At 38.6% G+C, this 23,607-nt stretch overlaps 1 protein-coding gene across 1 annotated transcript; it reads right to left on the bottom strand.

Annotated features, from left to right (window-relative positions):
- Positions 1-198: 198 nt before the first annotated feature.
- On the bottom strand, positions 199-15,146 carry SMU1 (SMU1 DNA replication regulator and spliceosomal factor). Its single transcript, XM_070938483.1, has 12 exons — positions 15,055-15,146; positions 13,918-14,128; positions 12,918-13,070; positions 8,818-8,928; positions 8,507-8,635; positions 7,424-7,543; positions 6,537-6,653; positions 5,243-5,370; positions 5,033-5,159; positions 3,882-4,049; positions 1,902-2,054; positions 199-1,116 (listed from the first exon to the last, which is right to left on the bottom strand). Exons 1-12 carry the CDS (start codon positions 15,078-15,080, stop codon positions 1,018-1,020), a joined length of 1,542 nt encoding a protein of 513 aa, XP_070794584.1. The 5' UTR covers positions 15,081-15,146; the 3' UTR covers positions 199-1,017.
- Positions 15,147-23,607: the final 8,461 nt, after the last annotated feature.

Here is a 23,607-nt window from a genome sequence, read left to right as displayed (position 1 = left end):
AGATTAATTTCCTCTTGATGCCAATGAATAATTATAGGAAAGATGGATATACATTTAATAATACTAATTTGCAGATGCAACTCAGTAAGTAACCGTTTCTTCACCCAGTCCAGAAAGTAGTATAGTTTCTTTATAAACATGAAAAATTTCAAGTTTGGTCTTATTTTAAAAGAAAAGTTAGAAAAGTTCAAAGCCAGATGCCTCTTTAAGAAATATTTTATTGTATAACAGGCAGGTGTTTTTTTTAAAAAAGAAGCTACAAAAAAATTGCACAAATTTAGAAACAAAATGTCCATTTTGAACAGCAAAATTGCAATTCTTCAAGGGAAAAAATATTTTATTTCTTATTTTCTGAAAATAAGATGAAGCTTATAACATAAACTCAGTATATTTCAGAACATCAAAAAATCTACAAAACAATAGCAATTAGTTTCTATCCTATTCAAGACAATTTATATATTCTAAATAGGAGAGGGAAATTAACATTTAACCAGAGCAGGAACTCTCAGCCCCTCAAAATTCCCATTAAGTGGTGCATTTACCTTAATAACAAGGGGTCTCACTCAGCCAAGTTAACATAATCTGCAAGATCATAACTTTCAACAGACAATGTTTAAATATATGCTTTACATTTCCATGAATACTGCCAGAATTTTTAACATGCCATTTTAAACGGTAAAACTGCATGTATTTGCTCTTCATTTTTCCCTTAACTAAAAGAATTCATCTCATTTTATTTTTTAAAAAATCCAAAAATATGTAGAAGTAATGTCATTCACATAAGAAGCAGAAATGAAACGTATGAAAAGAACATTTATAGAAATTGAACTGATTTTTCAATTTGCATACACAACTAGCGATATATATAGCTAAAGGTTCTTCTTGAAACATCTGAATATGAAATTCAGTATAAATTAAAACAAGCCTTTTTAGAATCTTTTTGGAAACATATCCCCTGCACATGGTACACACTTCCCAGGGATTCAGAAGCCATATGCTGAAGGAATTTATGCAGTTCTATGGTTTCCACAGCTTCAACAACCCATCTTCACTATAGGTAGCAATCAAATTCTGATGGGGATGGTGAGCAATACCGATGACATCCTTTTCATGAACCTTAACATCAGAAAGAAAGAAGAAACATGATTATCTCCAGAATATAAGATCAGATGAGGTATTTTCTCATCCATATTTAGGTATCCTAAAAGGAAAAAAAAACTTTTAGAAAATAATCAAGAAAAATAAGTGTTTTCTGGAAGAATGGATTCTGAAACTAGTAGAACTAGCTGAGAGCGCAAAATTTACTGTTTTAATAATAAAACACCTGACTACTTGTTTCTTGTGGCTTGGATATCCCTATTTAGACTTTCTACAGGAAAAGGAGAAAAATGTTGACTTTGGGATTGCGGATTACATTGGATTTGATTAGAGAAACATTGGGGTTTGTTAAATACATGGTTTATGGTTTACTTACAGTCAATAGGTGATTGTATGTTGAATTAAAGTTGAACTAAGTCCTGAGTGAGCAAGGCTATAGTCCTAAATCCTATATAAGTCCTGAAGCCACAAAGCAGGATTCCAGACACTCCCCATATCTGAAGACTTCAAATGTCAGCCATGTTAGCAGGCCAAAGGATTCTGAAGTTGAAGTCTATACATCTGGTAGATATTTGGGTTTGGGAAAAAGTGGTGTGGCAGTCAGGAAACAGGGTGGAGAGTTTTGTAATCTTCACCAGTGATTTTTTGAGGAGGAAACCTGCTCTGCCAGGAATTTTGTTAAGTGTAAATTGGGGAAATATTAGATTTGGTGGAAAAGTCTATCGGGCCAGGGAGCCAAATCTGGTCTCTACTGCATATAGAACTGCTACTAGGTTGCCACCAAGACGCCCTCTGCTACCCACCGTCAGTGTTCTCTCCAGCTTGCCAGTCACTGTGCTGAAACAGTAGAGGACAAAATCTTCACCCACACAGTAGATCCACTCGCCTCGAGGAGAAAGGGCACAGCAGACAAAGTCACCACCTTCTCTCTTACCAGAGCTGAAACTTCTCACAATCTACCAAGTTGAAATATTAACAAGAAAAAAGGAAATCAGCAGTCATAGTATAGTTCAAGGTATAGTATTCATTTCTCATGACAATGCCTTTCCAAAGGACAGAGAGTAAAACCAGAGGTGGGCTGCACAGAATTTAACAACTAGATTCACCTAGTGCAGAACCGAAAATGTGAGCGCGCGCGCGCAGCCATGCTTTGTGTGTGGCTTCAAACACATGGCGATTTTCATGCGCGTGGCTTCCAGCACACCTTCTCAGGCAGTCGTGGTGAGTAGAACGGGCAAGGTGCAGAAATCAGCTGGGCTGTGTGGGTGGGGCGAGTGAGCCAGAGAGTGAAATATATAGGACAGGAGAGCACCAGGGCGGGTGGGTGGGCCCACACAGTGGTCGGAACTACCAGTACGGGCGAACCAGTCTGAAATGGCAACAGCCCACCTCTGAGTAAAACGTTAGGGAATTGCAATCTCTACTGCAAATTATTAGCAACAGCACAAGTAACAAGCAGATCTTCAGAGGTTAAAAGATGCTGGACAAAGACCAAAGGCTAAAAAGGAGTTTTATCTCTCCACCTGGAGAAAGGGGGGGGGGGATTGAGCTGAAATGTATATATTAAATCTTCACCGTACTTTTGATTCAATACACAGTACAAGTATTATGATGTGCATATTTCAAACCTCACTAGCTCCTTTCCTTGTGTTTTTGGAAATATATTAAATGTACAGCAGGAGAATACCAGCTAACCTTACAGTATAAGAGGATTTTAGTAATAAGCACCTTTAAAAAGTGAGATGTGCTCTAAATGATGTTACTAGAGATATTTATAAACCTTGATTAAAAAATATATAATCTGTAAACTGCTAGAGTCATTTTCCAGGAGAGATGGGCAGCATAAAAATTTAATAATAAAAAATGAAAATAAATAGATAGAATTGAAACCTGAGCTGTTTCTTCTAGGGATTATTAAAGGAAATTACCCTAAAAGGATTAAATATTTAATTATTCATATAACCACAGCAGCAAGAATTGTACTCGTGCAAGCCTGGAAAATGTCTACTATACCAACAGACTATGCAATAATCTGGAAAATTTTCAAAAGTGCAGAAATGAACAAACTTACTTTAGAACTAAATATTAAGGAAGATTCAGAATACTATTTAATTGGGAAAATTGGTATCAATGGATAGAAATTAAAAATAAGGAATGTATAGAATAAAATAAGATACCAAATGTATTTAAATATGTCGATTAAGTAGGAATATGCGGGAATAGATGAACAAAATTAAGAATTGCGTACTGTCAGAATGACTTTGAATCGTATAATTATTACGGATGTATTTTTGTTATAGATGTATTTTAACTTGTACTTTTGGATTTTAAATGTTAATAAAGGTTTATAATAATAAAAAGAAAAAAAATGAAAATAAAAAGTAGCATCAATATTATGGGCTAATAAATGGGAAAAAAGAGGATTTTTCTCTCAGTACAAATTTCTATGATCTCTTTAGCATTTGTTAACTGATTAAATTCATTGAAGCAAAAGCTAAAAACCTTCCAAACCAATTTAAAATTGTGTATAAATGAAAATAAAAGCTTTAACCAAATAGCTAAAAATATAAGATAAAATAGGGTCTTTTGGATTACTTGAGAATCCTAAAGATTAATTCAGCATCCGCAACCAACCAATGCAACATTTAAACATGACTTTAAAAAGTCTTACAAATCAGAAAAAGTGGGAACAGTGACTTCCCATTGTCAACTCTAGTTACTGAGTCCAAAAGGAACACCGATTGTGTTCTCACAGATGTTTAAAACACAATCTCATTACGTACTTGCCCCTGCATGTTCATGATGACAACTGTATTTGATCTGTTACAAACAACAAAGTGCTCTGGGTTTTTAGGCAGGAGAATCACACTGTTCACAGTGATGTCTGTTCCAGCAGTGCTACCCAGGGATTTGAAGGTGTTACAGCATTCTGTAGTCTTCATATTCCAAACCTAACAAATAAACGGGAAAGGAAAAATATGCAAATTCCATATTAGAATGAAACCCAAGCTACCCCACCTGTGTCTTCATGCAGGGTATATAATGGCCCTAACCACAGCATTGTTTCCCATAATACATAGGCCTTTTCTCCATCTGTACACACTGTCTCTTATGATGGGTGCTAATACAAACATTTCATTCGAAAGTGATTTTAGTGCAGTCAAAAAGTCAACCCGTTCTGTACCAATATTAAAAACAAAGAAAAAAAATCTACTAATCAGTCACTTAAAAGAGATTGATCTGAAGAGAGCATCCAGAAGCTAATTTAACTCAAAACTTATGGGGGGGTCGCCAAAAACCAAAAAACCCAGATATGTCTGAAAATGCTGCAGTAGGTAGAAATCATCTGAGGCAGAAATTGCATTTAGTTTAATTTTACCTGGACCTGGCACTTGTAAGTATTTCTGTATTCAATACAAGTACTCCTCGACTTACAACAGCTCATTTAGTGACTGTTCAAAGTTACAACGGCACAGAAAAAAGTGACTTACGACCATTTTTCATACTTATGGCTGTTGCAGTATCCCCATGGTCATGTGATCAAAATTCAGATGCTTGGCAACTGACTCATATTTACGACGTTTTGCAGTGTCTTGGAGTCATGTGACCAGCTTCTGCCACCTTCTGACAAGCAAAGTCAATGGGAAAGCCAGATTCACTTAATAACTGTGTTACTAATTTAACAACTGCTGTGATTCATTTTAACAAGAAAGGTCCTAAATGGGGCAAGAAAGGTCATAAAATGGGGCAAAAATTCACGTAACAAATATTTCACTTAACAACAGAAATTTTGGGCTCAATTGTGGTTGTAAATCGAGGACTACCTGTACTACTAAGAATATGTTTTTTTAAAAAAACAAAACACCAAACCAACAAGCAAAGATTTTAACTAATCATGCAAATTACACCTAGTGATCAGGACTCGGGAGCGTACCTTCACAGTGCCATCAGAGGATGCACTAATAATATAATGTCCATCTTGTGTAAATGTAGCTTCATTAACAAATGAGGAATGACCACGAAATTCTTTGAGTGTCTTCCCTGATTTCAGGCCATGAATCCTGTTACAGCATAAAAACTACATTAGGGTTATTTGTCCAAGTCAGATGTATTGCAGCCAAATGTATTGCAAAATAAGACATACCTGATTGTCTGATCGAAGGCGGCACTCAGAATCTGACTGCTATCCTTTGAGAAGCTCAGGCAGGTGACACCTTTGCTATGGGCTCTTTCAAATCGCCTTAGACACTGCCCACTCTGAATCTTCCACACCTTCAGAGAAACCAAGGAACTGATGTTACCATCACACAACAATAACATTTCCTGCCAAATTGCCTGGTTTACTCAGGTAGACCCAAAACATACCCTGCTTGTCCTTATGAATAAAATAATTTCTCCATGGCAGCAGATTGGCCATTGTTGGAACAGAATGTTGAACGAGATAGAAATAGCAAAAACACTTAGACTTATATACCGTTTCCCAGTGCTTTACAGCTCTCTCTAAGCGGATTACAGAGTCAGCATACTGCCCCCAACAATCTGGGTCCCCATTTTACCAATCTCTGCAGGGTAGAAGGCCGAGTCAACCTTGAGCCTGGTGAGATTCGAACTGCCAAATTGCAGGCAGACGGCAGTCAGCAGAAGTAGCCTGCAGTTCTGCATTCTAACCACTGCCCCATTGCGGCACTTGTACTCAAATTGGGCCCTTTTATTAATTGAATATCTGAGATTAGTGAGTCATTAAATTGCCAGCCCATGCTGTGTGCTACAAGAAAAACATAAAGAAAAACCAAAACAATCTGGACTCCAAATGTGCACCCAGAGAAAACTGCTCTTTTTCTGCATGATTCATTGCCATAAACTTGTTTCCTTCTATGCAATCTTGGAGGTTGAGAGGAACAGTTTACTTGTCTGTTTCTTTATACACCATGATTGAAGACTGTGCAAACTGTTCCTGATGCTAAGAAAGAGTAGAATTACTTTCCTTCAGGAAAATATCCCAAAGGTCCTTTTCAAGAGACAACTGGACTTTCTGGTTTTTCTTTGAAGACACTTGGCTTCTCATTCAAGAAACTTCTTCAGCTCTGAGCTTCTTAACCAAGAAGGTTCTTGGATGAGAAGCAAAACATCTTCAAAGAAAAAACAGAAAGTGCAGTTGCCTCTTAAAAAAGTGCCTTTGGGACAACCATGATCTGGATGACTGAGAATCTCCACAGACCTTCAGGTAAATACTTCTAATCTCTCTCCATGAATCAATGCTTAGAAAGCAGTACAGAAAATTATGGAGAAAGGACCAAGAACACATTCTCAGAAGATGGTTAAGCCTTGACAAACTCCCAGTATTGTGTGTCTGTCATGTCTTAGAAGTTCAGGACACATGGCTTATAAGGGAGTTCTTGGGTGCCACTATGGGCCTCCATCTGTCCTTAACAGCATACCTTGATTTTTCCATCTTGTGCTCCAGTTGCTAACATTTCAGTGTCTCTGCTGAAACACATGCACAGCACTGCATCATCCATCATCATAAAATTATCCTGTGCCTGGTATTTCAGATCCTAAACAAAGCAGTGAACAAAATAAATTAATAGAACTAAGATAAAAACAAGCATTGGGAAGAATGGATGTATACAAAATCATTTCAGAGTCACACTATGCTGAATCATACAATTAAAATCCAGACTGGTGGTGGCTCTCCAATTCAGAGGGCAATTTTAGATCTAAACCATAAGATTCTTTGAAAAAGAATAAGTCAAGGATTGAGGCTAAGCTCTTCTATACTCAAAGTGTGTGCCTCAAATGTTGTTAATTGTTACTCAATAAATTTGGGGTTTCCAACACTGTACTTATTGTTTATACAAATAACAATCAACATTACTGTCTCTTTGCAAATCTTCTCCAAAGCTCATTTTTTTCCACTCATATTTATTTCTAATTTTGAAATATAAAAGTAACCAACAAGAATTAATTCCCATTCTATTTCCCATTTTACTCTCCCAAAGTTTTCTACCCACCCCACCAATAGCAAAAATAAAGCAAAGAAGAAAATATTTGATATGGATCATGGATCTTACACCTTATAACATCTTCTATTAGCTTCCATTTTGAAAAGGACTATATAATAAGTGCATTGCACTGCATTGCTTAAAAAAAAAAAGCAAATAGAACATTTGGTTCGGCACTGTATACCCTAATTTTAAATTCCATTCCAATTTCCTCTGCAAATCCAGAAGAGTTCATATTAACTCATCTTCATTTATTGTGCCCAAAGAATTGATGTACAGTTTTCAGGAATTCACATGGCAGTTAAGAAAAGTCATAGAATTACCTTCCTGATTTTCCCAGTAGTAAAGTTCCAGACTTCAATAAATCCATCCACAGAACCAGTGACCAGATACTGACCATCCGGAGAAAATCGAGCACATTCCACATGAGACTTTTGACCGAACTATTTCATGGGAAGAAAGAAATAGCATATAACAAATAATATGTACTAATCTAGATTGGAAAGGTAAACACATCCTCAAATTAAACTTAGTTCCCATTGGATACATGGATACACTGTTGAGAGTTCTCTTGGCATCTGTACAAAAGTAGTTTGCAGTGCCTTTCTTCTCTACAACCCTGGAAATGATACCCTGGTGATCACTCACTAGTTGGATCTTGATCTTACTTTACTCTTGGATCCAAAAAACATTGGCTTGATGCTGCACCTGAAGCATGTGCAACTTGCGCCTCCCACCATCACTTACCTCCCTACCAGCCTGCTTGCAAGCCAGCTGGGACTTGCTACTTCCTGCCAGCTTCCATTCTGCTTTTGTTGGAAGTTGTGAGGAAGTTACCAGGAGGTCTTTACTTATCAATAGCAACAGGGACTAATGGGATTGTCATGCTTAAGCAATGTGGTCATGTGATGTCATGCTTTACAACTGTTATCGCTTAGCGACAGAAATTTTGGTCCCAATTACCATCGTTAATTGAGGATTACTAGTACCTACTGCTGAGAGAGAAGGAATAGTTCAAGTCCATCCAGCTGGCTTTGTGCCTAAGCTGAAAGTCCCAGTTTCTAGCCAAGCGCCTTAACGACTGTACCAATCTGGCTCTCACCCAATTCCTTACTAAAATCAACTTTGCTTTTATTTTTAAAAATACAAGAACAAAAATGACATGTGGAAAATGACTATTTTAAAATATAGAATTTTTGAAGTAATCTAAAATATATTAGAGTTTGATCAATGAATCACAGTTGGATTCTCTAACAAGCTAAATAAAATAAGCCATACGATAATATTAAATCCAGCCAGTGAGATGTATTAAGCCTTAAGCATATTCTTCATGTGATCCAATAAAAATTCCCTAATCCCAAAAGGCCTGAGACTTGTTGCTGAAATCATGGTGAAGGACAACCCACCTTAATATGTCTACTCAGCTGCGTGGGGAATTTTTCCTCTTCCACATCTTTGACAGCTGCTTTTCCTCTGAACAAGTCAATCGTCATACCAGGGGGAAGTAGCCCCTGATGCTGCTGCCATTTCAAGGCCTACGATACCAAAGAGGATTACAGACACAGATTGTAACACTTTTGAAACTTAATACAAAAGGACACTTAAACATTAAAAGAAAAGTTCTAAGCACTGTATTAAAGATTCATAATCTTACGCTTTAAAGAACAATCAGTCTTCCATTTCATACCCATCAATTAAGCTTGAGGGGAGGGAATACCTGTCCTAATAACGCCATAAGACGAGATGGAGGTACCACACTAACTTCACCAGCCAAAGCCTGGGCAATGGCAGCTCTCCGCTTCTCTTTGCTGCTTCCATCTGGGTATGCCTGAAATGCAACAGTAGTCATTGGATTTACATGCTGCCAAATTAATTCAGATACACAGATATACAGAGCAGTAACTTCCTTTTGAGAAATCTGCCACTTTTTCAAAAACCAATAACAAAACCAGAGCCTTGATAGTACAGTGGTCTACGCACCCTGTTATTAACACAGCTGCCTGCAATTTACTGCTGGTTCGAATCTCTCCAAGGCTCAAGGTTGACTCAGCCTTCCATCCTTTCTAAGGTAGGTGAAATGAGGACCCAGTTTGTGGGGGCAATAAGCTGACTTTGTATAAATATACAAAAGTATGAAGGCTATTCCTTAACGCATTGTAAGCAGCCCTGAGTCTCCGGAGAAGGGTGGCATATAAATCAAATTAAAAAAAAAAAAAACTTGTCTAGATTGTCAACTGGATGTTTTATTGAAAATTGACACATTATATATGCGATTCTAAATCCACAACACAGTTTTGAGTGTTGGGATAAATTTGTTAAAAATAACTATATTGGGAAAGATCAACCCTATTTAGTTTGAATCAGAAGAAAACTTTAATCCAACCTTCTACTTACCGGTATTGTTAAAATGCACATTACTTTTGCTGCATGATAGCTTCAGCCAGAGAAAGTGGAGGACATATCAAATGAAAACAAAGTCTTCATAGTTCAAATGTTACCTATCCTCAAAATAGCAATTTTCTATGTCAATACATAATAAAACTCAACCATCACTTATACTTATGACCAAATGACCAAACATCATGCTGACAGCCTTTCTAACATATAGTTCCAGACAAACTGGACAATGTAATGTGAAAAATAAATAATTATTTTTTGAAGAGCATATCCAATGTAGAAACATTATTTTTTGTCCTTCATTGAATACTGTGTGCAGAATTGAATCCAGTCAAGTAAGAAACACTGATTGCTTATTTGTATAAATTATACTGATCTAAAGGCACATGTAAAACAAAACAAATTCTGGAAATCAAAAGAATTACTGTATTTTTCAGAGTATAAGACGCACCAGAGTATAAGACGCACCTACCTTTTTTGGTGAGGAAAAGAAGAAAAAGAAATCTCCCTCTGTCTCTGCCTCTGAGCAATTGTGCCTTGTTGCAGCAAACAGCAAAAGAGCCTGCTTTACTTTCATTTTCATTTTCAGCATAGCTTGATTAGCAGAAGGGGGAAAAAAAAATCTTTTCCAGCAATTTATCTCTTTGCAGCAATCAGCAGAGCCCTGCACAAAACAGCTGAGAACAAATCAGCTGAGAGTTGGGAGGCCGATCTAATCAACTTGTGCTAATTACACTGTGCTGAAGCTGAAAGGAGCTGTTTTTTCTTGCTGTTTGCTTGCAAGGGTGGGGGACAGTGGGTGGGTGGGGTTACATTTGGTGTACAAGACACATCTAAATTTTCACCCCCTTTTAGGGGGGAAAAAGGTGCATCTTATACTCCAAAAAATACTGTATTTAAGTTCTGGAAAGGCAATTTCCAACTTTGAAAAGAAAGTATCATGTGTGTTTAATGAAAGGAAGAAATTCATTCTGGCTTATAAAATAAAAATTTACACAATGAAACAAAATATACACTTTGTACAGTAACAAGGAAGAGGGAACGCAAAATACATGAAGGAGCAAAAAACATTTTTCTGTCTTTCATCGAAACAACATCTGGATGAAGAGAGCTTCAAAGATGTAACAGTAGGTCAATGAAAAGCAGGTGCCATCAATGAGAAAATTGTGAGTTAGTTGAGATTTTCTACAATTTTAGGCATTCACGGTAGTTTGTCAGTCAGCCTGACCTACAAAGATAGCAATAGCTATCCTAGTGCTTTTACAGCCCTCTCTAAGCAGTTTACAGAGTCAGCATATTGCCCCCAACAATCTGGGTCCTCATTTTACCTACCTTGGAAGGATGGAAGGCTCAGTTAATCTTGAGCCAGTGAGATTTGAACTGCTGAACTGCAGCTAGCAGTCAGCTGAAGTAGCCTACAGTAGTGCACTCTCACCACTGTGCCACCTTGGCTCTGTGCACCACCTTGGATCTGTAAGATGAGGGCCTTCAGCCCAACTGCTTCTACATAGGTGCCACAGGTGCACAATGAAGCATCACACTCAACTTGGTTCAGGAAAGGGCAAGGTTTATAGACTAGATGCTCCCAGTCATAGTGGTTTCTTGGCCTCTAATGACAGTTGTTAACTGTAGACCTGTTCTTTTTGAGAAATACAGCAAAGATTTCCAGTTCCTATTACCTGAAAATCATGGACCCACAAGATTCCTATTTGTGAAGATTCAATCTTAACTGATTGGCCCTGTTCTAATCTATCACTCTGACTGTCCAGCAATTGGTTCACACCGTGCAGGTCCTATTATTAGGGTTTCACCGTGGCCTTCTTTTCTTTCAAGCTGCTTGATCAGTATATTGGGTTTTATTCTTGGAAAAGGAAAGCTCCTTTTAGCAGATGGGTGGTTTTATAAATTAGTTAAATAAATAAATGCACAACCAATGTTGATTAAGAAATATACAGAAATAGAACTGTTGTCAGAATACTGGGAACCCTCTCATTTTCCTCCACCCCAAAAAAACTTCTCTATGACTGTCCCAGTAACTTTATATAAATGTTAAATAGAACTGTGGACAAAGCAGTGCCTTTTGGTACCCAACAACACCACTGCCAGATCTAAAAGTAAAGTCTGTTATGTAAAACCATTCTGCAAATAGGAGAGACACCTCCATTGTACAGGACCTCCAACTCACAAAGACAATCAAGGAAGAATAGATTGTTGATTATATCAAAAGCTATCTCAAAAAACAAGCTAGAGCAACAAAATTGCATTCTCTTACTCTCATATAAAGAAAGACAGAGGTACCATACTGATTCTATCCCAAACTAGATCAGATCTCAGACTGAAATGTAACAAAGAAATATTATTTACAACAGTGAAACAAATGTCTAACATGAAATAATTCTAAATTTTAGACAAGGCACAAGATCATGGATTATCAGCATCTTTCCTCTGTATAAAGTCATATTCTTCTTCTTCTTTTTTTTTTTTTTGCTTTAATTTATATGCCGCCCTTCTCCGGAGACTCAGGGTGGCTTACAATGCGTTAAGCAATAGCCTTCATACTGTTGTATATTTATACAAAGTCAGCTTATTGCCCCCACAATCTGGGTCCTCATTTTACCTACCTTTGAAAGGATGGAAGGCTGAGTCAACCTTGAGCCTGGTGAGATTTGAACTTGCAGTAATTGCAAGCAGCAGATATTAATAACAGTGTGCTTTAGTCCACTGTACTACCAAGGCTCCTTTCATGTTTTATCTTTGTATTTACCTCAACTTGTTTAGACAGATCAGGTTTAATCAGAATTTTCAACGAAAAAACATGTCACCTTAGGTAACATTAGTCAAACAAACACATATTCTATACAGAATATGTGAGGCAAAAGGAAATAATGAATGCGGAAACCAACAGAGAATTTTAAATTCTTAAATCTGGTTCCAGGGAGGTATCTGAACCAATCCAAAAAATATTAGAAATATATCTAATTCCTTCTTCTGATAGATAGCATCTATCTATCATTTCTTTATTAATTACATTTAAATGCTGCCCATTTCGCTATCTAGGGGGATATAATGGGATAGAGAGCTGAATTGTTTTAAGTATGTTTAAACATATTTTACACTCATCAAACATGCAATGGTATTACAAATTGAATTACATAATTAACTAACAATAACTTTACAACTGAGATAGCTTACATAATTTGCTTTGCATTAAACAACAAAATGTATCTGTGCAAGAAGAGATATCATTAGCTATAAAAGTTTTTTAAAATTGTAAATTCTAATTATATCATTGTGAAATGCAGAAATTAGTAAACAAGCTAGATCTTCCACTATGCAGAAATGATTAAATGAGATATTTTATATATTACAAATTGTAAATGAGAAAAATATTAAAGTAACTATGAGCTAACATAGTTTTACCTCACGTGGGTCAAAATAGGACCTAGCCAAAAGGTTCTCAAGGTGAATATATCGTTCTGGTTGGGTTTGCTTTAACATGATCATTGGATCAGTCTGTCTCAGAAGAGATCTAGCAGCACCCAATTCACGAAGTTCTATCAGTTCCAGAACAACCTGAAATATCAACAGAAAAAGAATTATTAGTCATACAAAAATGTATTAATGCACCAAAGTATTACAGTTATGTGACTTGTAAATTCAGTTTAAATGGAATTTTTTCTTCTTCTTCTTGTGACATATCCATCATCAGACGTTGGCGATCATGTTAGTAATCCTATTTTTATGAACAGCCACACGAAAAAGTGCTGCTGAGTTTTGTTCAAACCAGTGGAATTACCGGTGGAATTAAATGGAATTACACTGCTGAAAACTTTGGTCAATGTTAGCAAAATTTGATTCAAGTTTCAAAACTGAAAGAGTGCAGATCATACGTCTTGAAAATTCTTATTTTTTTAATGAAAAAAAAAGTCAAGTATAAACAGGTGGGTGTATATAAAATGCACTGTCTTTAAAACTGTTACATGATACCAATATTATATTGCAGAAGCAATACAAAGCTTATATTCTTGAAAAAAAATCTTTAAAAAATAATTGACACATTGTAAAACCTGGGGGAAAAATCAGATTGCATCCAGAGCTAATATAGTTTTACACTAAATGGGCATAGTTTAATTTTCAGACACAGCAGCAACCATAACATGCCATGATATATCAAATGATATGTGCATGACACCATGGCATAAATAGTTATGTGATGACGCTGTGATATATGGCACAAATATTAAACTGTGTTATCTGCGTGATCATACATATGATACATCATATATGTATTGTCATTTGCCTATTCAAAAATGAAAGATTAATATTCTGCAGAGTTACAAAATACCAATTCATTTTCTAACAATTAAAAATATACCAATAAATAAAAATACATCAAAATATTATTGCAGAGCTTGCTGACCTGTTCATACAGATCAATGAGTGTTTTATCTGGCAACTTTAGTGACTGTATTGCCTGCAGTACTGTATCCCAATGGCCACTGTTAATATCTGCCACAAAGCTCTCAATGCTGTCCACCGTATTCAGAGACACTGTAGTTTCCTCTTGCAATATAGCCAGAGCACGATGAAGGCTGTTCTCCTTCAGATATTGCATGATTAAACGGATAACACTGAAAAAAACAATTAGTACAATTAATTACTGATATTTATTCCATTTGTCAGTCTTTCTCTGTCCCACACATATAACATACATACTATCTCATTAGAAGGCATTTTCCAATATTCACTTCTGCTTCAAAGAGAGAAAAAATTCAATCAGTAAACTACACAATAGTGTAGTGAACTAAGAGATGCTTTTGCTCCTTTTTGATTCTACAGCTAGTCCTTGGTTTACAACAGTTGGCTTAGTGACCGTTCGAAGTTACAACAGCACCAAAAAAAATTTAAGTTGTGACCATTTTTCACATTTATGATGCTTGCAGCATTCCCATGGTTACATGTTTTATCTTCGGATGCTTGACAACTGACGCACATTTATGACGGTTGCAGTGTTCCAGGTTCACACGATCCCCTTTTGCAACCTCCCGACAAGCGAAGTCAACGGGGAAACCAGATTCACTTAACAACGGCGTTACTAATTTAACAACTGCAGTTTGTTCAGTTAACAAATGCAGCAAGAAAAGTTGCAAAGCGGGGCAAAATTCACGTAACAAATTTCTCATTTAGCAACATACATTTTGGGCTCAGTCGTGGTCGTAAACTGAGGACTACCTGCATTGACGCTGCCAAACGCATTTCTTTCTCTCCGCTTCTCCAGCCCCCACCCCCACCCCCCTCCACCCGGTATGTTTTGCCTTCCCTATGAATAACTAGTAAATAAACAGGCGCGAAGCTTTGGCCGCCTTCGGAATTTTCCGGAATGAATTTAAGAGCAACCCGGTGGTCCCCACCGCCGCTGGACTGCAGTTACGGCAGGGGAAGCGACGCACCAACGGGAAAAGCTGTAGGGCGGCCAGTCCGGAGGGACTAGGCCTGGGACAGGCCAAAGGAAGCTGGCACCGAGCGCAAAACCCGCCCTTTTGCCCACCACACTCACTCCGAGGACTCGATTTCGATCGACATCTTGAACTAAGGACAGACCCGCCACCCTCGACACCGAAACACGACCCCCAGCCACCCCGCTCATCCACTTCCGGGTCAACTTCTCTCTTCGTACCATAGATACACTACATGATGAACTCTCGATGGTTTTTTATTTCCGGGCTCCTTTGACCGCCTTTTTTTTTCTTCCTTCTTTTTTAGGCTTAGAGAAGCGGGGAAAACAGTCAGAAAAACGTGCGACATATGTCATTATACAGCAGTATATCTGTCAAGTAGTATCGAAAAAGAAGCTTTTTTCTGTTTCGCGGGGAGTAGGAGTGGGAAGCGGTGGTCCCCATTGAAAATTTTTCGACTTGAGATGTAAAATGTTAAAAAAAAATCAATACTGTGAATATTGTCAATAGTGAATTAAAAATATTAAGGGAATATATAGAAATGATGTATTAGGAATATAGATATAAGAAATAGGTTAAAATAAGAAATAATAAAGGTATAAACAAGAATATAGATTACCGATGCGACAAGTTTGAAAAGAGAATGGATAGCTGATTTTTGTTTACTTGTTTGTATTCGTATGTTTTGTTGTTTGTTTGTTTGTACTTTCTAATAAAAACTTTTTTAAAAAAAAAATATTATGCAGCCTGGATAGACGGACGGCTCAATTTAAGCCAACGATGGAATATTGATGAAACCTGAAAATGCTGATATTTTTTTTTCTTCTAAAGACTACAGCGGCATTTTTAACAAGTAATACGAATCTGGAGGAGGAGGAGGAGTGTGAGATTGCCCTAATCCGCTTCATGATGACAACCTGCCTTTGCCTCCCCGCAGACATGTGATTGAGAAGTGACTTTTTCTAGAATTAAAAAAAAAAAAAGAAACCCGTCTTTTTTTTTAAAAAAATCTGGTTTCGCAACATTATCCACACTGAAATATATAATTGGCGGAAGATGGCACTTGATTGCCCAATAGCGTCGTACAAACATTTCTGCAAATTGCCATTGGTATGCAGAAACGAGGCTGAATCTGAAGTGGGAAGAAATGTTTTATAAACATTTATATAAACTTCCCAAGGGGTTCCTTAAATGCACGTGCCGTAGTACAGGATAACAATATGATTTTTTTTACTTTTCGTACTTCTACGATTTCATGATATTTGGGGGGGGAATAAAAATAAAAGCGAGAACGGGCAATCCTTGTCACGTGATATGTCGCGCACGTGATCCTGTAACTAATCGCCTCGGGAGTTCTGTATGACGTATTTCGCACGGAACTATCCCGCTGAGTGGGGGGAGGAGGCGGTGCCATTGTGACGTCACAGAATTCGACCTGTTCTCACTCGGCTTTTCTTTGGCTCTTTTGTCTTGATGTCTCGTATAAACGCTGCATCTTTTGCAACAGGAGGCACGGCTCGTCGTTTGCCCCTCCTGCAGATGCCTGTGGATCAGGGGTGGGCAACTGTGGCCCTTTTACAACCTGTGGACTTCAACTCCCAGAATTCCTGAGCCACCTTGGCTGTCTCGGGAATTCTGGGAGTTGAAGTCCACAAGTTGTAAAAAGGCCACAGTTGCCCACCCCTGCTGTGGATGATAGTAGCCACTCTAGCAATTTAGACAGCTTTAAAGGGGAATTGAACAAAACCCTCGGTGCCGACCGGTGATGAGAGCGCCTGCAAAGATCCCTCGTAAAATGAAGCTGCTTTAAAGGATTCAAGTGAATACGGTAGTACATTCGGACTTCTACACCCGCCAAAGGAAATAAAAACACCTGCGTAGCTCCAGTGGTCACCTGCTCGCCTCCACCTTTGCCATCCTGCAGATGACATGCCTGTAAATTGGAAGATGCATGAGGGGATGAGGAAAGATTGATAAAAATGGGAAGCCGTCATTTGTATTGAGCGCAACCTGATATTGCCTTGTACCAGATCTGTTTTAGTGTATTTCAGCAGAAATCAGAATTGGAAAGGGGGCTGTCAGATTCCTGATATGGCATTTCCTGTGATAGTTCCTAGTCTCTGAGTCTACCCACTGCATCAGACCACATCTTTTCCGGAAGTGCCATACCTAAAAATTACTGCTGAAAATGAAGAAGATCCTTGTATGTTGTGCTAGTGTGCACTGGATTTCCTTGATGAACATCAGTGTCTTATAGGTAAAATCAAGAGTTAACCTGAACTTAATCTTCAACAGGAGAGCTAGGTGTAATACTACACCTGGGATAGGGCGGCCGCTGGAGCTCTGGATCGAGTCGTGCCTTTGCGGCCTCTGACCCAGCGCCGATCTCACCTGGCTCCTTGGTTCACTGAGGAGCTGAGGGAGATGAAGCGCCGGAAAAGACGCCTAGAGAGTAGTTGGAGGGCCAGTCGCACTGAAGCTGACCGGACACTGGTAAGATCTCATATTAAGAATTACCTAGTGGCGATAAAAGCAGCGAAATGTACTCATCTTGCTGCTCTTATTGCGTCATCAGATAACCGCCCGGCCGCCCTGTTTAGGGTGACCCACTCCCTGCTCCACCAGGAAGCGAGGGAGGACCCCTTGGAGGGAAGAGCCGAGGACTTTGTTCAGTATCTGTATGACAAAATCACTCAGATTCGGGAAGATCTGGACTCCGACTGGGTAGATCCAGTGGGGATGACGGAGGCAGGTCCTGAGAATGTTATCTGGGATGAGTTTGACTCTGTGACCCCTGAGGACGTGGACAGGATTCTGGGTAGACTGAATGCGACCACATGTTTGTTGGACCCGTGCCCCTCCTGGTTAGTGCTGGCTTCCCGGGAGGTGACGCGAGGCTGGCTCCAGGGGATTATAAATGCTTCATTGAGTGAGGGTGTCTTTCCCACCGCCTTGAAAGAGGCGGTGGTGAGACCTCTCCTCAAGAAGCCTTCCCTGGACCCGGCAATATTGGCTAATTATTGTCCAGTCTCCAACCTTCGCTTTGTTGCGAAGGTTGTTGAGAGTGTGGTGGCACGACAGTTTCCCCGGTACCTGGATGAAACGACGTATCTAGATCCGTTCCAGTCGGGCTTCAGGCCTGGGTACAGCACGGAAGCGGCATTGGTCGCGTTGGTGGATGATCTCTGGAGGGCTCGGGATAGAGGTTGTTCCTCTATCCTGGTCCTATTAGATCTCTCAGCGGCTTTTGATACCATCAACCATGGTATCATGCTGCACCGGTTGGAAGGGTTGGGGGTGGGAGGCACAGTATTACGGTGGTTCTCCTCTTTTCTCTCCGACCGGTCGCAGTCTGTGTTGACAGGGGGGCAGAGGTCGACCCCAAGGCCCCTTATATGTGGGGTGCCACAAGGATCGGTCCTCTCGCCCCTTTTGTTCAACATTTATGTGAAGCCGTTGGGCGAGATCATCCGTGGTTTCGGGGTGGAGTACCATCAGTACGCTGACGACACCCAGCTGTACATCTCCACCCCAGACCACCCCAACGATGCCCTTGAAGTGATGTCCCGGTGCCTGGAGGCCATACGGATCTGGATGGGGAGAAACGGGCTCAGACTCAACCCATCCAAGACCGAGTGGCTGTGGTTTCCGACGTCCCGATATAGTCAGCTGGTGCCATCGCTGACTATTGGGGGCGAAGCATTGGCCCCCACGGAGAGGGCTCGCAACTTGGGTGTCCTCCTGGATTCACGGCTGTCTTTAGAAGAGCACTTGACGGCCGTGACCGGGAGGATTTTTCATCAGGTTCGCCTGATCCGCCAGTTGCGTCCCTTTCTGGATCGGGACTCGTTACACATGGTCACTCATGCCCTCGTCACCTCCCGTCTGGACTATTGTAACGCTCTCTACATGGGGCTCCCCTTGAGGAGCACTCAGAGGCTCCAACTGGCGCAGAGTGTGGCCGCGCGGGTGGTGATGGGAGCGACGTGGCGCTCCCATGTAACGCCTCTCCTGCGCGAGCTGCACTGGCTCCCGGTGGTCTTCCGAGTGCGCTTCAAGGTTCTGGTTATCACCTTTAGAGCGCTCCATGGCTTAGGACCTGGTTATTTACGGGACCGCCTGCTACCACCAATAGCCTCCCACCGACCAGTACGCTCCCATAGAGAGGGGCTCCTCCGGGTGCCGTCGGCCAAACAATGTCGACTGGCGGCCCCCAGGGGGAGAGCCTTCTCTGTGGGGGCACCTACTATCTGGAACGAGCTCCCCCCCGAGATACGGAGGATTCCGGATCTGCGTACCTTCCGTCGCACGCTTAAGACGTTCCTATTCCAGCAAGCCGGCCTGACCTAAATTTCTCCTCTTTTAAATGGGAATTTTAAATTTGGTTTTAAATTATTGGGGTTTTAAATATGGTTCAGCCAAATTTATTTAATTTGTCTTATCTCTATTTTAAATTTTGTATTTATATGTTTTATCTTATGGCTGTTCACCGCCCTGAGTCCTTCGGGAGTAGGGCGGTATACAAATTTAATAAAATGAAAATGAAATGAAAATGTCTGTTGGATTATAGAATTTGCAGGGAAAATTAGATGAAATGGCAGTATCTAAGTCATGGAATGGACACTTTTAAGTTAAGAAATGGTAGCTTGGGATGGTTGGGGGCCATCAGGTGAAGCTCAACTCCTAATTGTATGTATACAATTGCCAGTTGCTTGATCATTACTTAAGACTTCCAATGATTTTCCAGTTAATTTAATTTAATCCATCAATGCCGTCCATTGTCTTCTATTTTCTGCTTCATCAAGCATCAGCTTTTATTTGCTCAGGACTTATAGTTATTCTGGTGCATCGTGTTCTTAATGACCATCTCAAAATCTATAATTTTACTTTTCTTTCTTCCTTTCTTTGTCATTCATTCATTATTGATTCATTCATTCATTGTAAAATTTATTAGCCGCCCATCTTGCCACATGGTAATTCTGGGCAACTTACAATATTAAAAGATAAACTATTTAATTTATCATTATATATAAATAAATATTTCCCCTATCCAGTCATGTCCGACTCTAGGGGGTAGTGCTCATCTTTGTTTCTTGGCCGAGGGAGCCTGCATTGTCTGACGACAATTTCCATGGTCGTGTGGCCAGCATGACTTTATGCCGAGACGCACGGAACACCGTTGTCTTCCCACTGACGTGCTATCAATTTATCTACTTGCATTTGCTTACTTTTGAACTAAGTGGGAAGGAGCTGGGGCAAGTAACAGGACCTCACCCCATTGCATGGCAGTCAGGTCAGGAACCTGGGCTGTCAGCTTTCTAGCTGACAAGCTCAGCGTCTTTAACAATTGAGTCACCGCACCCCTAAAACTATAAATGCAATACTATAAATACCATAAAGTCAACCTAGCTAAAAAGATTGGGGAGGGGGAATATGGGATCTGCTGTTAATCAATCAACACTTCCTTTTACCCTTTCAGTGTCCATAGCCATACATTATCCCTGTAAAGAAAGACTATTGTAATCTTTATTAAGTCGTCCTTATTTTTATTTAACTTTGTTACTGTGTTCTTCCTTAGGATTAATCTTTTTATTTCCCCACAACTCTTTCATTACTTATTTGTTCTTGATCCATAAATTAAACATACTACGTGTGTGATCCATTGAACATCTACATTATATACTCATATCCTACTACTCTCTTTAATCTTTCACGGATTTTATTCTATGGTAATACTTTTTGTGTTCATGTACTGGAAGATTGAAATGCATTTCACCATTTCCTGTTTCTTATTATAGCCTCATTTGATTTCAATGTTATCTCTCAAGTGATATCCATATGCAAAACCTGTGTTTTTGATGTTTGAAACTAATATCAGTAATTCACAGAGAATTCTCTCCATCAAACATTATTAGCTTGTTCCTTACATTATTCCTCTGGTTCATTTCCTGTGATTCCAGATTCCTTCATTTCATACAAATTTCTGTTTTTGTTCATTAGTAGTATTCCTTTCTCAAAGTTGCTTCTAGCATATCTAGCAGTTTGCCATAAAATTCCTCAATGTCTTTTTCTATTTGCCATAAAATTCCTCAATGTCTTTTTCTATACTAGGTACATATAATTGTATCACACTGCTGAATATTAGGCTCTCATTAATTTTAATTGTTACGATTGCGAATAAGTTATAGCCAAGCATATCTTTAATCAATGAGTAGTAATGCCACTCCATTCTCTTGTTTGGACTCAGGCTTAGAATAGTGTATCATATTAAGTGAGTTAAATTGAACCCTCTTTCTGCTAGATATTTTCTCACTCACTGGGAACACATTGACGCTTTTGGCTATGTTTACATTTCACAGAAAACATAATATGCATGGGTAACTCAATTATATACTGCATCAATCACAAACTCAATTAAACATAAACTAATCATACTGGATATATGTCCCACAACTGATCAAAATCAGAGCCAACTACATTATAGGTAAGCATGCTGTGTGAATGCAGCCTTTTACTTCTAGCTGGAAAAAGGGATGATGAGCAAATTGGGGAAGGAGGCTTGATAGGGAGAGGAGTTTCTGAAAAGCTAGAATCATTTTCCATTTCATACCAGCCCACTGTCTAGGTTTGAAAATGTCTCCCGCTTTCCAGATATTGGGTAGAACTTCCTTTTAAAAACACACCTGGCATATAGTTTGGCATTCTAGCTTCCTGCCATTTGTCTGACCAAAATAAATATTTTGTTAAGACTGGAAAATCATGCAGGAAGGATATTAACAGGAGAGAATGGGCATTTTCACACAAGGAGATGGCATCAGTTTAAACCAAGTCCAGATGTTAAATCTCATGGGGCTGACAATGTTTGAGAGTTGAATGGCACATAACACCAAGTAGGACTGTGGCTGGAGGATGGGACAAAAGATAGAAAAGATTATTTTATTTTCCTTTCATATGAATTTTGCGAATCAGTAAATAACCCTCCCACTGCCTGAATTTATGGTAGCTTATTTTGCAGTAGTAATTTTTACCAGCATTCCAAGGCCCTCAAAAGAGAGAAGATTTAACTAGCAAAAACAAAATATTTTGGGTATAATAAATTATAGGTGTGGAATAAATTTCAAAGTGAATTGATTTTGAAATGTTTGTAAGAGAGGAGTAAAATATTTTATGTTGGTCTTTAGACGCAATTTTGAAGAAATACTGATTTAATTTGGGTCTTTGAAGTAAGGAAAATATATGAAATACTGATTGTTAAAATGATAAATGAATATTATAAAAAGCTGTTTAGATTTGGAATTTAAGATTTAGGGTGATATATAGTAGAATGTTAAATGTTAGATTGAATGATAAAAATTGGGTTTAGATTTGTTTTTTCTTTTTCTTTTTTTCTTTTTTTTCTTTCTTCTTTAAGATGTTAATGGATGAAATTTGGAATCTATACTTATTTTATACCAGATCAAACTTTTGCTGTAAAAAGATATGTTTTATGTTTAAAAATAAATTTAAAAAATTTTTCAAAAAAAAAAAAAGAGGATGATCATGGTTTCAATGGTTTTGTAGGATTATAGGACAGACATGATGGCAATATGGAAGTTTCAATAATTGGGAGAAAATGGCAAGTATTAAAAATTATTTGAGAAGAATATGTTTGATTTATATTTATTAGGATATTTGACTTCTGAATCCAAAATTGTCTCTACCAGCCTTCCACAATCTGTTATCCAGTAAAACAGACCTTGTTTGTTGTTATGGAAAATGATCTCTAGCTTTGAACTATATAAGGATGGTCAGATTTGTGTTTGGAATAATAAAATAAAAAGGAAAGGAAAGGAATCAAATGAGCAACCTCTGTATGATGAGGAAATTCTCCACTTCTATGTTTCTTTAATCACATGAGAGGTTTTTCCCAAGATGCATCTCTTAAAAGGAGACAGATGCTTTTAACAAATGAGAAATGTACATAAACCAAAATAAAGTACTTTGATTTTGAGAAATCCATATCTTTATGGTTTTCTCTTCAACACAAACTGCAATTCTAACCAATGAAACTTAAAATGGCATCACATTACACTGTTTGGTAAGAGATCTGGCATGCTTGGATCTAAGAAAGACAACGTCCTACACATACAGACACCAAATTCATTGATGCTTACTCTTTGGAAAGAATGCAGGATCATAATACCAGTGGACAAATTGGGTAATCAGAATGTGAAGATAAGTGTTACTAAGATGAGGGTTTAATCACAACTACTATTGCTTTTCCAGAAAATTTAAACATGCCCCCATGTCCTCTTGCTCACCCCTGCTCTAAAATCTATTTTTTTTTTCAATTTGCAGGAACCAATTGATCTGAAACATGGGGGAAATATTAAAATAGAGTTTTCCTTATTCTGAATGGTGTTAGTGACACTAAGCAATGGTGCTTCTTTTAACGCCACTTGCAATCTGCTCCAAAATGCATCTGCCGAGAAAGAAGTCCTGCATATTCCTATTAGATCTGCTTTTCAAACAAATTGCTGAGGTTTGCAGTCTTCAGTAAAAAAAAAAAAGAGAGAGAGAGACATAAACAGATTTCCATGCTCAATTAGATGACACTGTGCTTCACTAACTGCTCTGACTAGCTCATAAGTCACTGTGGTGGCTTTCCTAGAAGC

Source organism: Pituophis catenifer, unplaced genomic scaffold, assembly GCF_029215685.1.
Source record: "Pituophis catenifer annectens isolate HBS135680 unplaced genomic scaffold, rPitCat1.0.hap2 SCAF_2, whole genome shotgun sequence".
NCBI classification, from domain to species: Eukaryota; Metazoa; Chordata; class Lepidosauria; order Squamata; family Colubridae; genus Pituophis; species Pituophis catenifer.
This window is presented reverse-complemented; position numbering and strand designations above follow the sequence as displayed.